General features: G+C 37.3%; 2 protein-coding genes and 1 long non-coding RNA gene across 6 annotated transcripts; 2 read left to right on the top strand and 1 right to left on the bottom strand.

The window, feature by feature from the left end:
• LOC109948558 lies at window positions 3-1,134 on the top strand. The gene is made up of 2 exons (XR_002271199.1): window positions 3-629; window positions 739-1,134. It is a non-coding gene; the product is annotated as an uncharacterized LOC109948558 (long non-coding RNA).
• On the bottom strand, window positions 921-6,746 carry LOC18781108 (putative E3 ubiquitin-protein ligase RING1a). Its single transcript, XM_007211690.2, has 10 exons — window positions 6,418-6,746; window positions 6,198-6,240; window positions 4,768-4,826; window positions 3,425-3,506; window positions 3,106-3,226; window positions 2,970-3,011; window positions 2,033-2,551; window positions 1,653-1,760; window positions 1,344-1,553; window positions 921-1,229 (listed from the first exon to the last, which is right to left on the bottom strand). The coding sequence occupies exons 1-10, from the start codon at window positions 6,509-6,511 to the stop codon at window positions 1,194-1,196; spliced, it is 1,314 nt and encodes a 437-aa protein (XP_007211752.2). The 5' UTR covers window positions 6,512-6,746; the 3' UTR covers window positions 921-1,193.
• Window positions 9,995-15,643, top strand: LOC18778477 (glyoxysomal processing protease, glyoxysomal). Of its 4 annotated transcripts, none has more exons than XM_020561966.1 (14): window positions 9,995-10,147; window positions 10,231-10,277; window positions 10,384-10,561; window positions 10,675-10,722; window positions 10,862-10,942; window positions 11,464-11,586; window positions 11,868-11,960; window positions 12,074-12,177; window positions 12,331-12,416; window positions 12,499-12,593; window positions 12,678-13,416; window positions 14,183-14,381; window positions 14,689-14,780; window positions 15,015-15,643. In XM_020561966.1, the coding sequence occupies exons 1-14, from the start codon at window positions 10,007-10,009 to the stop codon at window positions 15,275-15,277; spliced, it is 2,289 nt and encodes a 762-aa protein (XP_020417555.1). In that variant the 5' UTR covers window positions 9,995-10,006; the 3' UTR covers window positions 15,278-15,643. The 4 variants fall into 4 exon arrangements, 3 of the variants coding, with proteins under 3 accessions (XP_020417555.1, XP_007214540.2, XP_020417556.1); XM_007214478.2 differs by having other exon boundaries at window positions 11,814-11,960; XR_002271198.1 differs by lacking the exon at window positions 15,015-15,643 and having other exon boundaries at window positions 14,137-14,381.

Genomic DNA, 15,762 nt, shown 5'->3' with positions numbered 1-15,762 from the left:
TGATCCATTTAAGTTTGTGCGGGTGTATCTTGTGATTATTAACAGTAATACATTCTAAAACGAGATCAGAATCGCATTGGAATTTGGGAGGAGGGGTCCATGACCATGTCCCATGGTATGGTAGGACCTACATGTGAATGGATAAGAAAGAAATAAAGGATGAAAGGGAGAGGCTGCGTGGCAGTTGGTGAGTGGGGTCACACTTGGAAAGATACAAAACATTATCTTCCTCATCATAAACAATGACATAATCAATAATGGTGATGTGTTGAGTGGGTCCTACTCGTCCTTGTGTGTTATTATATTTGGCCATCTCACTCACTGAGGTGTTCACCATAGTATTAAGCTAATAAATCAAAATCAAGTGGAATCATTGGAATGGAGATTCACCACCCATTTGAACTGATTTTTTTGTGCAAGCCAAGGAGAAGGACCAATTAGCTATAATAATAAATAAAAACAAAATTAGGTGGAGTCTGTCTGTCTAATGTTCAATTCAAGCCGGCCACCGAAGAAGGCTTAAACTCACTGTGAAACGTCTGCACAAGAGTCTATCTCTCACAATATCCATAATTCCATTCTGTGAATGTTACGTGACTGCCACGTGTAGCATGATCCCTACAAGCCAGGTTTGAAATGAGAGTTTTCATATGAACTTGTTTAATTAATGTACAGTTAGGTCAATGAGATTAGCTGAATATGGCTGCTGTGCTGTGCTGTTAATTATTTTGGAGGAAGGGTGAGAGGAGATGAGCGGCCTGCGACATGAATATATGCACCAAGTTAAATAGGACCCCGAACTGGAGCTGGCAGCGCACACGGATGCATGTCTTCCATGTAGGAAGTGTGGGGTGGGGGGGAGAAGAGAGGAAGGAGGTGATCAGGAAATTCAAAACCAATCAAACACGACGGCCACAAGATGAAAGAGATTATTTTCCAGACAGAAAGGGAAATTCATATTCTATTCTATAAATACATGTAACAGTTGTAACAAGCTCGTACACATGACATGATAATTTTCATCTGCTTCTAAATTGCTCGCTGTATGCAGCATATGCCAGAGAACGCAGCTCTAAATATGAAACCTACCTGACACTCTTTATTAAGAGTGGTCACTATATATTCTAGTGAAAAGAACAAAAGAACGAAAGAAGTTGAATTGAACCACTTGTTCCAATTTGTCATCATCATCATCAGCTTGAGTTCCATTTCTTCTGATATGCCAAAAGCTGCAGAACACATGCAACGAGATCAATCTGGGAATGTGTATATATCGAAGTATCAAAACTTAAATGTTCCCCCTAGCTCTTTTCACCAGTTTAAACTCTAGAAAAGGTGCTCACCAGATGACCGGGAATGAGATTGTGTGTTCTAAGGTCTGCCAACGTTTCTTGTTCTCTTAATAGTTGCAGGTTATCTTTGGTTGAGTCTAAAACAACTGACTTGGAAATTAGGACATTTGTGGCAGTTGAATGACTGAATTTGGCATGCAGCTCTTTCACCAAGTACAATTCAACTTCATCAGCTTGCAGTGCGGTTCGGAGAGCTACATACTGTACACAAATAAAACCAATTTCAGTATATGGTGACAGAAGCTTTGGAAATATAATGAGGTTCTATCAAAAGAAAAATGCAGTGAGTGGAAGAATTACGTGACATAGTTGTCCAACTGACAGGGTAGGCCTGCAGCAAAGATACGGCCGCTGCAAACTGGGTATTCTTTGCTCATCAAAAGAAACAAGCAGGAGGTGGATGTCCAACTGAAAATATGAGAAATCGTTGATTCAACCATCTCAGTACAGAAGCAGAGTTCCAAATAAAATTCCAATTACACATATTACATAGTGTGTGTATGAAATGATCTCATAAACCTTATGTGAAACCAGGACCGCAGTGTGTGTTGAAATATTAGTATGGGATAATGGGATTTCAGACAGTCAAATATCTCTGCCAATTTGAAATCTCAAAAGGGTACTCAGTCCCTATCACAGAGGAGTCATGAGATGATCGTCAGTCTAAACTCTTAACTTACCTCATCATTGTGGTTTTCTGAGTTCCGAAGATACTCCACCAACTTAGAGAGGCGGATGTTCCTGGCATTTTTGCCATTGCCACCACTTGTACTGCCATACCGCGTATGGCTCCGCATGCCACCTTTACCCCAGGCAAGCCTTTCTGAGCTGCCAACAAGCCCCGCAGACGCACCCATAATTTCTCTGTTCAATTCATAATCATTTTCATCACCACCATCTGCATTAGCAGATCCTGATCGACCTCCTCCCCATCTTTTGCATCTCTTTGGTCTTGGTTCTGTGCGCTCGTCACCAGAAGTTGAGTCTTTACCTCCATCATTACCATTTGCATCCTCGTTATCATCGGAACCTTGATGTTCAGCAACATTTCTATAGTTTCTTCTCCCCCTCAAATGAGCATTTCGATAGCTACCCTGTGATCTCCTCATAAATGCAGCTGCAGTTGCTTTAGCTGTTGTTCGTTTCCTTCCTAGTGCCTCAGATTGTCGTCGAAATGTCTGGGCAATGGAAGCTTGGATCTGTGAAAATAAGTTTAAAGATCAAGGCCCTGGAGCAACAAATTGGAAACAAAAAGAAATATCTGTACAGTTTTGCCACTAAATTCATAGTGACGTGTAACACCTGAATGATGAAAGGGCAAAGATTCTAGTATAAGTGCTTATTAAAAGCCATATCACAAGTTATGTGGAAGTTGCATTCTTTCAGTAATAGCACACAGATGAGATCCACATACAAAAATATAATCAAGTCTTAACTAAATTTTTAAACAATTACTGTTCCTGAATTTTACAAATCAGAGAACCCGTCAGTTTCACAAGAAAAAGTTGAACAATTTGCATTTGTTTTATTTGGGGTTGAGCTCCAATTAAAATTTAAAGATATTAACCCTAAAATACTTGCATGCCTAACACAAACTTGAAAATTGAAATATGTCACCTGCTTATTGCGAGCCTTCTCCTCTTCATGAAAAGCCAGTTCCTAAAGGAGATAATCAACAATCAGCGCAATCATCTAAAATGTAACTGAGAAAATAAAATTTACAGTCTAAGATTGTTGTAAATCAGCATCATACCTCTTCCTCATACTTGTCAATATCTGGATAGATGGCTGCAATTAAGGCATCGTAGTTTGGGTCATCTCTCAAAGAGCGACGACTAGCACAATGGGTGCGGCATGCAGGGCATTCATTGTTCCTGCAGTGAGAGCCAGTTACTAGTAGTCAGAACTCCAACTGGGCCGATTGTGTGTTTAAATATGAAATAGACATATCAGGTCACAAGTTCAAGCTTTCTAATATTTTGAGACATCTCCAAACAAAATCTATATAAGCAAATTTAACTTGAATGTTCCATTTGAATATAAAAGGAGAAGGTAATCGTTTGAAGACATACCCCAGGCGCATGGACTTGTCGATGCATTCCCTGCAGAAGCGATGCAGGCATTCCATCACTGTTCTTGTTTTCCGAATGATCCCTATAGATACAAGGGAGTAAATGAATTTATCCTTTTCTTTTTCTTTTTTTGGGGAGAGAGGACAGGTGTGTTACAAGAGTTTATACTTATTGCATGAAAATGGAAAGGAAAATATGCGGGCATGGATTCCAGAAATGAGTTAAGACGCCTAAAAGGACTAGCCTGCACCCACAATTTACTACAAGTATACTATCAGAGGATGAAGTCCCCATAAACTGTATGAGTGTAAAAGGGACCAATGAGTACTTGGATCTATATAGTATGATTCACTATCTCAATATTTAGCAAAATATTATGTTAAATTCTAATATGAAGGACTCTTGGGTGTGAAAACTCTCAACCTTCGAACTTTAATTTAGGCATGCATAATAAACACCATCTGAACATGGTGTCTACATGAAGCTGTCAATGGTTTTAAGGTAAGCAATGTTTTGTAACAAAAATATACAGAACAAGCACCTGTGCAAGCACACAACAGTAACATAAACAAGAAAAAAAATAAGCGAATTGGCCCATCAATAAGGCAGTTCATGTTCATTGCAGGTATCTGAAAAAAAAAAAAAAAAAAAAAGGATATAAAATTTCTTAAGGCTTTATATTCAAGACCTGTTAATATAATTCTATTTCTTCCAATGAATTTACCCTAATGTAGAAACTTATGTAATTGCGTTAATAGAGGAATGGCCCCGTAAAAGAGAAGAATCAATTCAAAGTTTGATGATTTTGATGCTTTCTTGAGCTGAGATGACTGTATTTTCATTTAGTAAATAACAGGTTATGAGCTCTTATCATGAAAAGTTGACTCTGCATGTAAACAGAGTAATTCAGTTGAAGAATGTAATCCATAACTTAATCATACCAATTGCAAGCAGAACTAACAACTGCAATTTTGGGGAAAAATATATAATTACTAATTCGTGGTTACCACATAATTTTGCAAATCAATATATTGGCCTCTAAGCTAAAACTAAAAGTGGTGTTTGACAGATAGAACACATTATTTCTGACTTGTATGCAACAAAACGCTTAAAACAGTGGCATTTCAAGATATACTAAGCTCAACGCTGCAATACGACAAAACATTAGCATGCAAGTGACTATGATGTTCTAGAATTAAACTATCAATCTTCCTTGATAATAGATAATGAGATTTACTTTTTGCTGGTACCCGATAGTAAACAAATAAAATTAGAATACATAAAAATGCTTCCTTCCAATCTATATTCAGTTATTATCCATAATTTAGCATCCCAAAACATACCTAAACAGATAGGACATTGGACTTCTTTCCGAATTTCTGCCAATTTCACTATGATATATCTGTGCATAATACCAAAAAAAAAGAAAAAAAGAATTAGCATATAGCAGATGTAATATTTGATATGTAGGTTGCTCTATATGCAACCTTTTTTTTTTTCTGTTTTTTTTTTTTTTGCACACACTGATATATAAAGAATGAAAAAAAAAAATACAAATTCTTATAATTTTTCGGATGGGAAATACAGAACCCAGCACAAAAGAAGAGAAAACTATAAAGTATAATTCTATGCAGAAAGAGTATCTGTAAGAATTTCTTAAGTAGAGCCTACCCCACCTCCAACCAAGATCATATATCATAAAACTAATTATAAACGTCTTCAAAATACTGATTTCACCCTTAAGCCTAAACTTCTCATTACATGGAACTTTCCATATCAGTGTCCCATCCTGGGCATCCATATTGTAACTGAACAATAAGCTGCTGCATGTTGTGGGTTTGCATTTTGCGAGCATAAAAATGCCCAATTCATCATGCATATTGACTTTATTGTCACTATTTAAAATATCCAAAAATGAAAATAAAAACGTTAGTCGCTTTCTTCTATAAATATGGCAGTAAACTAACAAAGCTTGGCGTTGAAAATATAGCAGATGGTGCAACAAGACTGTCACTGCCATAACCGAGACTGTTTCAATCCCAGAGATATCCTGTATGCAAAACAATTCTTTGTGGTAAGCGTTTAGCAGAATAATGAGAGCCCAGTAGAGTTATAGAGTTCAGAAGCTGAGTAGGAGTTTGTATGAAGCAGATTGGTCAGAAAATTCCAAATTTATCCCTTTCAACGAAGCACCATGATCCCTCAATCTAATAAACTATCGAGCAAGACTTGAGTGAGAATTTTCGCTCAAACTGACCCAACAATCACAAAAACAATGGACGCAAGCCATATGAAAATTTGGATCAGCATCTCTATGCACGTTTTATTCAGCTTAGCACATGGGCAGGCGTTGCTGTAGCTAATGACCGTCCACCAGATTGGGCAACATGCTTGAACCACCCATGCACGCATAGAAATTGAAGCCCGAAATCAGCAGAGCAAAAGCCACAGCTCAGAAGATCCAAAACCCAACTTCACCAACCTTCTTCCCCGCACTAGCAGAGCAACCAAAACCAGGAAAATAAAAGAGAAAACCCCCATCAACCAGAAGTCATTGCTTTCACAGTCGCATAGACGTTAATCAACATAGCTCATCCCAGTAGCCGGTCGATTAACAAAACACAAACAAAGAGTAGCACGAAGCAAACCATGCAGATCCCGAATCAAGTCCAGCATTCAAAATCAAACACTTGCACAATCAACAGAACCAATACCAATAAACAAAAAGAAAAATAGAAGAATGAGAAAGCTATGAAGAACCAGAAAAGCTCACTCGTCTTTCTCTTCGTTACTCGGGGAAAGGCTTCGATCGGACTCTGAGGGGCAAAAGGACCAAGAAGGAACACATGAAGAAACAAAACAGAATCAGAGAAGGGAAAAGAAAAAAAAAAATCCAAAACCATGTGTAGGAACGAACATGCGTGTATGGTTTTGTTTGCGGTGGGTCGAAAAATTTGGAGTTGGGTTTGGGTATTGAGCAAAATAAGACGTACCCTCTTCGTCTTGTGGATGGTCGTGGCTGTTTTCATGGTGGTTCTGCAGAGGATCATCTTCCACAGACTCTGGGGTGCGCTTCTGTGCCGGCATTGCTCTGGTTTCTAGCGAAAATTTAGCACGGAACGGAAGGCTTGTATGTAAGATTATGCAATTGTTACTTGATTGCGGTGCTCTCTGAGGAACAGAGAGAGAGAAAACGATGAAGGTGGTGGTGGAGTGTGGCTGACCAGAGAGAGAGAGGCGGAGGGGTAGAGGCTCTGAGAGGCTCGTGGTCTTACCAAAATTTCTTCAATTTATATATATATATATATATAAAACAATAAAATTGCCAATAAATAAAATATGCCCAGCTGCTGCGTGCAGGGGACATTTCAAGCTGGGTTTTTGGTCAACACGTGTAAGATGCAGGGGTGTTATGGTAAATCTTCTGTCCTATTTTGCTTTGCCTTTTTGGTTTTGCTTTTTCCTCTTTCTGCGTTTACGTTGGGTCGCTGGCAGGAAATGCCTGGATTTTTTTAGAAAAATTAAAATTAAAAACACGATAATAAAAAGAAAAACACACTGTGAAAAGAACCTTGAATTTTCTGTACTTTTTTCTCCGTTGCCATTCACTTGCGGGACGGCCTTGTGTTTTTCTTTTTACTTTTTACCTTTAAATACTTGTTTTTGTTTAATTCGTTATTACCAAACTATCCCCAACGAATAATAAGTAACCATCAATTGTATTACATTTGGTTTGAAATACTTCCTAAACATTTTAGTTTTTAGTTTTCACCATCCAAGTTTCAACCTTGGATAAATAATTATTACTTAAGCTTTGCATATTGTGCCGAACGCAATGAAAATATGACGAGAGAGAGACTCGTCCATTTACTAATTTAACGCAATGCGCCGAAAATATATTAAAATTTATCCATTTACTAATCCGTGTACGCATTGTTTGTAAAAAATAGTCTTTTTTATTTACAAAATGAACTGTCAAAATATCTAAATAAATACATTTCGAATTATATTCGCACGTGTGACGTTTGTACATGCTTATTTGTCAATTATGAGCGCTGATACATGTATGTTGAAAATATAACTAGTCAATCATCTAAAACATACATTTCATATAAATGATTGGCTTAACCACAATTAACAGTCTCTTAAAGAATCATCAAAAGATACATATAGAGAGTATATTGTGTATTGATTAGAATGATTACACATAATCGGGTTTAGGGTTCCATATTTCTTTAAAAAAAAGGTAAAGTTTATCGTCAAGCTATTTTAAAGGATAAAGGGTGAGTATGTGCCTTTTCTACCCTTTGATCATTTTTGTGAGAGGCAGGCAGGCAGTGTGTTTTCTGCATCCATATATAGTAAATATTGCATGCCCTTCTAAGCAACAAGCTTTACAGATTCTTAAGAAATGAATAATGCTGACTATCGATCTCACAGGAAATGGTAAAGGATAGGGCCGTTTCATTGTAGTCTTTTGTTTTTGTTTCGCAGGTTTTATATTACATATACATATATACGACGTTGTCTTACTAAAACATGTGTTGTCACTATGGAATCGATGTGTTATCGACAAATGTAAACCTAAATAATATGCATGAAGATTAACAGAAAGTATTTTGGAGTGCTAAGTAGTTTTTACAAGAAATGCTAATGTAAGATATATTGAGATTTGTTGTCTCCAAATTGTATGTCTCCTCATGCCTTTATCTAATATTTGTGACATGTGTTCTCTCACTTATAACATAACATAAACCTGTTAACTCCATCAGAAAACATAATAAATAGAGTTGTAAAAATGAAAAAGTTTTTTAATTGCCATATAGTCCATGATCCTATACTCGATTTGCATTTTGATCCTCGAATTTGCAAAATATGATTGTTGTAGTCCCTAGAATGTTGGTCATGTGTTACTTTTTATGTGGCAAAATCGTATCTTTACGTTTATCCTCTTGCTTTTAGTTTATTTTCCATTTGATATGGTTAAGATTGAGGAGATTAGATGTGTGGGTGGGGAAGGAGCAAGAAGGGAGAGAGAGAAGCCATGACATGAGAGGTGGCTCGTCGAATACGAGGGTAGGTTTGTGTTGAAATAATTGTTTATGAAAAGAATATTGTTGGATTTTAAGGTTCTGAAAAGAAGAACAAATAGTGGGGTGAACTTGGATGATTGATGAGTGTAAATAAAACAAATTCAAAGAAGGTGACTGAGTTTTGTTCTTTATTCTTTATTCATGTGGTGGTGGAAATTGTGAATTTGGGTACACAGTGGTGGTGGGAGTGGTGGCGGGTGTGGGTGATGGGGGTTGTATTTGAAGTGACAATAGCATCCTTAAATTTAGAGAAAATCGTTGAAATACCCCTTGAATTTATACCCCAATCGAACTTAATTTCCTAAACTAAAAAAATCGACCAATTTACCCATAGATAAATTTATATCGCCAATTTAGCACATGCTGTTAGATTTTATGAGATTTCATCCAATCTCCCGTAAAATCTGACTACGTGTGAGATATTTTGAGGGTTATTTCGTTCTTTTAAGCCCTTCCCTCCCAAACCTCATCCACCATATTTCACACTTTCAAAGTGAAGTGGGTCATCTCATTTGTTGAAGAGTGGCGAGAAGGAGACGAAGAAGAAACTCTGGGAGATGAAGTTGGAGATCAAACAAAACGAGGCTCCAACAAGACATTATCTCAACAATGGTCGAAGGGGAGGAGGTGAATAACGAAGTTGCAAAGCTGAAGCGTGTTTTGGGAAAGGAGCAAAAATTGATAGCTTGGAAAAAGACCTTAAGAGCCTGCAGAAGGCCAAAGATAAGAGTGAGAAGTCGGTTAGGGAATTGGATAGTAAGATTGGGGTTTTGGAAGTGAAGGAAATTGAGGAGAAGAGCAAGAGAATTAGGGTTGAGGAGGGGATGAGGAATGATGAATACAAGGATGAAAATACCCTCCAAATAGGCCACACGTGCGTCTCAAGTGGTTGGATTTGACGGAATATTGGATGAAATCTCATAACATCTAACGACGGGTGTGAAATTGGCGATAAAAATTATTTGAGGGGGTAAATTGGCTAATTTTTTAGTTAATGGGATTAAATTACAATGGTCATAGTTTGGGGGATAAAATGGTTGAAAATCCCTTAATTTTAAGAGAAAATTTAACAAATATGACCAAAGGACCAACACTACTAATGAAAGTGAAGTTGAGGGATTACAACAATCATTTTGCGAATTCAAAAAATAAAATATAAATCAGGTCTAAATTTAGGGACTATGACAACTAAAAAACCAAATAAAAATAATAATAACATGAGTGCATGACATAACCCTATTAAAAATAAGTAAATTTCAAAGTATTGGTTACAATAAGATCATCAATAATATAATTCAATAGCCCCACAGAACTTTCTTATAACCAATAATAATAGTCTCCACTAACTAAATGAATAAGTTACGAAACTGAAATATAATATTATTGACAAGGCGGGTAAGTAAACTTGTAGAGCGGTAAAATAGGGAAGAGTCACTTTTTCGTCTTCCTTTTTTTCTATTTTGTTGTTGTTGGTTTTCATAAAAGGTATATGTACTTATGCGAACCCCACTCTGTTATCAGAATCGGGCACTCAGAACAAGAACACCATCGTCTCTTCCTTATTATGGGTTTACCGGAGATCGTCGATTTCGCTCGTAATTTAGCCGTCATGGTCCGAGTCAAAGGCCCTGTAAGTTTCTCTTTAGTCTTTATCCCTCTTCTAATTTTTCTCTGAGCTTCTGCTATCTGATTATGCAAACCTTCTCCACATAGGACCCAAAAGGCCTCAAAATGCGAAACCACGCTTTCCATCACTACCAGTAAGCCAAGTTTCTGTTCATAATTAACCTATATATATTTATATAATTTCCTAATTTCATTTTGTTTTCTTTTCTGATTTGTTTGTATTGATTTGGTTATGTGTAGCTCTGGGACGACGACTATATCAGCGTCTGGAATGCTATTGCCGAACACCCTTTACGACTCTGATGTTGCTCAGCAACTCTTTGGCGGCGACAGTGAACGGTCTCCTGCTCTGGTTGTGACTGTTGCCTCCATTGTTGAGCCTTTTCTCTCTCTGCAACACAGAGAGGGCCTTACCCAGGTTGAAATTAGTATGCGATGATTTACCTTTTTTGCTAAATTTTGTACTGGGGTTGATATGTAATGCATTTGATTTGCTTTTATTTATTTATTTATTATTTTGGTACCTTGCAGGGCAGGCCTCAGTTGATTCCTGGGGTTCAGATTGATATAATGGTAGAGGTATAGCAATATAGCACAAACCCAATTTTTTCATTTTTATTTCATGCATATTGACAAATTTTAACTGAAGATTTTTGTACACGTTACTTTATGGGGTTAGATATAAGCGTCTGACTATTTGAGGTGTTTTCTTTGACAGGATGAAATGAGGTTCCACAAAGATTCTGAAGATTTGGATAAAGGGCCTCCGTGCTGGTTTGCAGCACAGCTGTTAATGCTAGTAGGATTTTGCTTATCCAGTTGTTTAATTGACTAACACTAAACATTTGAGTGTAGAATTAATGTAGAAGGAGCTTGCAACAATAGCAGCTCTCTGTCGGAGGATTTCAACCATTTATTTCTTTTGTGCCTAGTTGACAACCGTTCATGTGATCATTAGCACTTTTGGTTGATTGGTGTAAAAAAAATGAAAGTATTTTATTTTATTTTATCTAATTTTGTAAACATATTCATGACCGTCATGCAGTCACCTATCAAAGGGAAATGAAGTATTAACTGGTAGTGGAAAAATAAAATTGACCTGAATTATGTTCTTAAAAACGTTTCAATAGCTTGATTATTATATGAAATAAGATGAGACTGCAATCTCAAAGTCAATTTTAATGGCTGGTCACTGATTTAATAAATAAAGTGAATGATATATCTTTCATTTCTCATATTTGCTTGTATTTACTCTATGCTTGATACTCATTCTAAACCATACATGGCTTCTGATATTGATCCAACTAATGTACCTTATAGATTGACGTTCCTGCTTCTGCTGTTGCTCTCCAATCAGTTATTGAAGCTTCTTTAAGCTCCCCAGATCACGGATGGGAGGTCGGTTGGTCTTTAGCCTCACATGGTAATGCTCCTCAGACCCAGGTATGAAGTGTTTCTGTTTTGGGAATTAATGCAAAAGTTATCATCCTGTGCAGATCTCTTGTAGAGATAATTGTGTCATGTGACGTGGAAAGCAACTAATTGAGAAATCCATAACAACCCTCACTGATGAATTGAGCAGTTCTTCCTTATCTGGTTGGTTGGGAGAATACTGCAGAAGCTAACATGATAAAGAGATCCGTTTTAATGTTTTTCATGTAATGTGAAAGAGATTTTTTGTTAATCTGGACTGTGACAGTACATCATCTGTCATGGATAACCAGGTGGACTCGGCAGTCGGACAATTGGGGAATTCAAGTCTTACAGGCAAGTCAACTACAAGAATTGCCATTCTTGGAGTATCCTTAATTTCCAAGGTGAATTTATGCTCTTAAATTCAGTTTAGCATACAGTTTTGGCGAAGATTCATAACTCAAGATACTGAATATGAGTCCATTTGTGAGAGTGATAATTAATTGTTTCTGTTCAGGACGTGCCAAACATAACCATATCATCCTCCACTAAAAAGGGGGACTTTCTTGTGGCTGTGGGTTCTCCTTTTGGTGTCCTCTCACCTGTGCACTTCTTTAACAGGTAGTTTATCTTCTCTGTATAAAAATATGTTATGTTTCTGGTCCTGTCTGATATTATCTATGCTCTGTCTCTCACTCTCGCTCTGGTTTTATCTAAAGTCTAATTGTTTCATCCTATTGATGCCTGATTTAATTCTTTGGCTTCCTACGTCAGTATATCAATGGGATCCATTTCCAACTGCTATCCTCCTAATTCAACTTATAGTTCATTGCTGATGGCTGACATACGGTGTCTTCCCGGTACGAGCATAACCTGAAATAGTATCTATTGTTCTTTTCATGCCATTGGTCTCTGATTCCATATGAATTATAAATCTACCAGGAGGGGAAGGTGGTCCAGTTTTGAATGAGCATGCACAACTTATTGGTATTTTGATTAGACCATTGAGGCAGAAGACTAGTGGGGCTGAGATTCAGGTAACTTGAGAGCATTTGCCTGTGTGACAGTCTGAAATTTATTTTTCTTAACATGTCATCCAAAATTCTAGTCTTGGGTAACAGCTGGTGATTTCATGGGAAGCCATTGCAACTGCTTGCAGTGACTTGCTGCAGAAGGAGCCCCGTTATGCAGAAAAAGGGATTTATTATGACAAGAGAAACTTAAATGCTGTAGGGAAGACATTTTTAGCCGACAGCCACGACTCAAATGGACCCATAACGCATATTCAGGAGCATCTTTATTCTAATTGCTCATCCCCATCGCACATTGAGAAGGCAATTGGTTCTGTTTGTCTTATAACCATGGATGATGGAGTATGGGCATCTGGTGTCTTTCTTAACAAGCAAGGTCTCATACTCACAAATGCTCACTTGTTGGAACCATGGAGATTTGGTAAAAGAACCGCTAGTGATGGAAAGCATGGATCCAATTCTGAGGCACTGTCTGATGGACCTGTATCACCAAGACATAGTGAACTATATGGCAAACAAAAGGGTGAAGGTTTTCTGCCAAGGATTCGCAATAATGCAGATCTCTTTGTGGGTGATGAATATGGAGGACATAAATTGAGTTCATCTTACAGAGGTCATAGAAACATACGTGTCCGCCTGGATCATACAGACCCTTGGACTTGGTGTGATGCTAAAGTAGTGTATATTTGTAAAGGACCTTTGGATGTTTCCCTGTTGCAGCTCAAGCACATTGCAGATCATCTTTCCCCAATTGCCAAGGATTTTTCATCGCCATCTGTAGGATCAAAGGCATATGTTGTTGGACATGGACTATTTGGACCAAGATGCGGTATAACCTTGCTTATAGCTTCTTTTCATCCTCTTGTTTTTGATTGTTTGAATTTGGATTCCCCCTGGAAATGTATCATTTGCTTTTGTCTACTTGCCACCTTGATAGAAGATATCACAAGTCACACCTATCTTTGTTGTTGATGATGCATGTCATTGTTAGTCCAGTTGGCGTAGTTATTTAATCAAATAATTTACCAAGTGATTTAACATATCTATGAGGGTTGGATTGATTTGTATTTGTCTCCTAATATAGTTTTAAACTCTTTTGGTGGACAATTATCTAGAGTTTCTGCCTAGTGCAAGTTTCTGTTTCAGACTTGAATTTTCACATTATCAAGTGCTAAAGAGTTCTGATATGGTACTGTTAGAAATATTTCTTTAGATTTTGTACAATCTTAATAAAGATGTACTGTACAGAAGTAAGTGACATACGTGGTCCAATTTATTGGATGTAATTTTTTTTTACACTTTACTATTCTTAGCATCTATGTGCATTGCAATTTGATTAGATGTATGCCCAGTTATGCAGATCCTTGAACTTTTCTTCTTCGCCTGTGCTGCATTACTTGGCACTAGTACTGATGCAATAGTTCTAAAGAATAGATGTTGAATCTTAGTGCCATGACATGACTAAGAAGGACTAATTGTACACATGCGCTTATCTTTGTTATGGAATGTGTTTCTAATAATTGGCTTCTTGTTTGTTTTTTTGATTTAGACAGTCCACTTATGTTTCATGTCCTGATTGAGATTAATTCCATTAGGCTTCTCCCCATCAATTTGTTCTGGTGTGGTCGCAAAAGTTGTGAAAGCAAAGTTTCCACTCTCATATCAACCCAACCAACCAGGAAATACTCAAGGACATTTTCCTGTGATGCTTGAAACAACAGCTGCTGTCCATCCTGGTGGTAGTGGTGGCGCTGTCATTAATTCAGATGGTCATATGATTGGACTTGTTACGAGGTATGAAGAAACTAAATTTTTGTGGGTTGATTGTATTCTTGCATTACATATGGCCATGATATGAAGACTCTAAATTTTGTGATTTCTACCACTATGTTGGCTGTGATGCTATTGAAATCAAATAAAGCACTAAAATAAGGATAATTTGGTGGAAATCATATCATTCTCTGTTACATTGTTGTTAAGGCTGCTTTCTGTGTCATCAGCATCATCACTTCAAATCTTAGATGCGTTCATTTTATTTATATGTCCCTCACTCTTTGCTGATAGAACTTCCATGTTTAATGAGATATATTTTTTGAAACAGCAATGCAAGGCATGGTGGAGGAACCGTTATACCGCATCTGAACTTCAGCATTCCATGTGCGGCCCTCCTCCCCATCTTCAAGTTCGCAAAAGGTTATTTATTCATACATTCTGTTAACTTTTTATTTCACATGTTTTGATGGTTCAAAGTCATTGTAGGTGCTTGAACTTGTTTTGTTTTTGGTGTTGGTATACGGTATCAAGATGTGTGGTTTAGTTTGACATGTTTTTTTAATGTGAATATGTTTTTCCTGATTATCGAAAAAGGGGAGTAACAAAAGGGTAAGCAATGGGGAGATCTGACAACTGTGGTTTTTCTTCCGACAGACATGCAGGATATTTCACTTCTCCAAGTTCTTGACCAACCAAACAAATATATTTCTTCCGTATGGGCATTGATGCCACCTGTGTCTCCGAAGCCCCCTCCTTTGCCTCATATGCCAGAGTCACTACGACAAGAGAACAACAATGAAGGGAAAGGTTCCCGTTTTGCAAAATTTATAGCTGAAAGACAAGATGCGTTTACAAAGCCAACTCAACTTGGCAAGGCAGGAAGACTTTCTAACGATGCTGTTCCTAGCAAGTTATGACTTATGAGCATCCAGCAATTTACTAGTACCAAACTGAAAGGCATCAGTAAAGAAAAACCGGGATCAGGTTTCATTGTGTTACTCTGCTTCTTCACTGACTTCACAGACTGGGCCAAAATTCCGTGGGCAGAAGAAGTTTGTAACTTCATAGGAAAGCCGTGTGCAATGCCCAATAATGTTCCTTCGTTCCGGACAACATTGTCTTCTACTGTTGTATATCGCATATGTGACATTAATTTGTTGCAGGTTTTCAAAGAAATGAAAACCTTTCGATTTTTAGAACAAAAAACGGAAAAGACCTGATTGTTTTTACTTTTTGCCAGTTACTCATACAATCTGAATATAACATTGATATATACTAGTCTATCCACATGCGTGGGAGCGCGGCTTAAAGTTTTCTTATTTTGTTCGTTTTAAAAAATAATTATTTAAAAAAAAAAAAACCGGGGCAATTCCTGGACTGGACAAGGCAATATTTTGAGAGT

This window comes from Prunus persica, chromosome G4 (assembly GCF_000346465.2).
Source record: "Prunus persica cultivar Lovell chromosome G4, Prunus_persica_NCBIv2, whole genome shotgun sequence".
Lineage (NCBI taxonomy): Eukaryota > Viridiplantae > Streptophyta > Magnoliopsida > Rosales > Rosaceae > Prunus > Prunus persica.
This window is presented reverse-complemented; position numbering and strand designations above follow the sequence as displayed.

Bases quoted from the DNA above. Each gene is read 5' to 3' on its own strand.
- LOC18781108 (XM_007211690.2), bottom strand. From the start codon at position 6,511: ATGCCGGCACAGAAGCGCACCCCAGAGTCTGTGGAAGATGATCCTCTG. The intron at 3,507-4,767 runs GTATGTTTTGGG...TTGTATCTATAG, and splicing joins CCAATGTCCTATCTGTTTAG to GGATCATTCGGAAAACAAGA. The intron at 3,012-3,105 runs GTATGATGCTGA...TATCTCCTTTAG, and splicing joins TTGACAAGTATGAGGAAGAG to GAACTGGCTTTTCATGAAGA.
- LOC18778477 (XM_007214478.2), top strand. From the start codon at position 10,007: ATGTACTTATGCGAACCCCACTCTGTTATCAGAATCGGGCACTCAGAA. The intron at 11,587-11,813 runs GTATGAAGTGTT...GTAATGTGAAAG, and splicing joins GTAATGCTCCTCAGACCCAG to AGATTTTTTGTTAATCTGGA. The intron at 12,594-12,677 runs GTAACTTGAGAG...CTTGGGTAACAG, and splicing joins CTAGTGGGGCTGAGATTCAG to CTGGTGATTTCATGGGAAGC.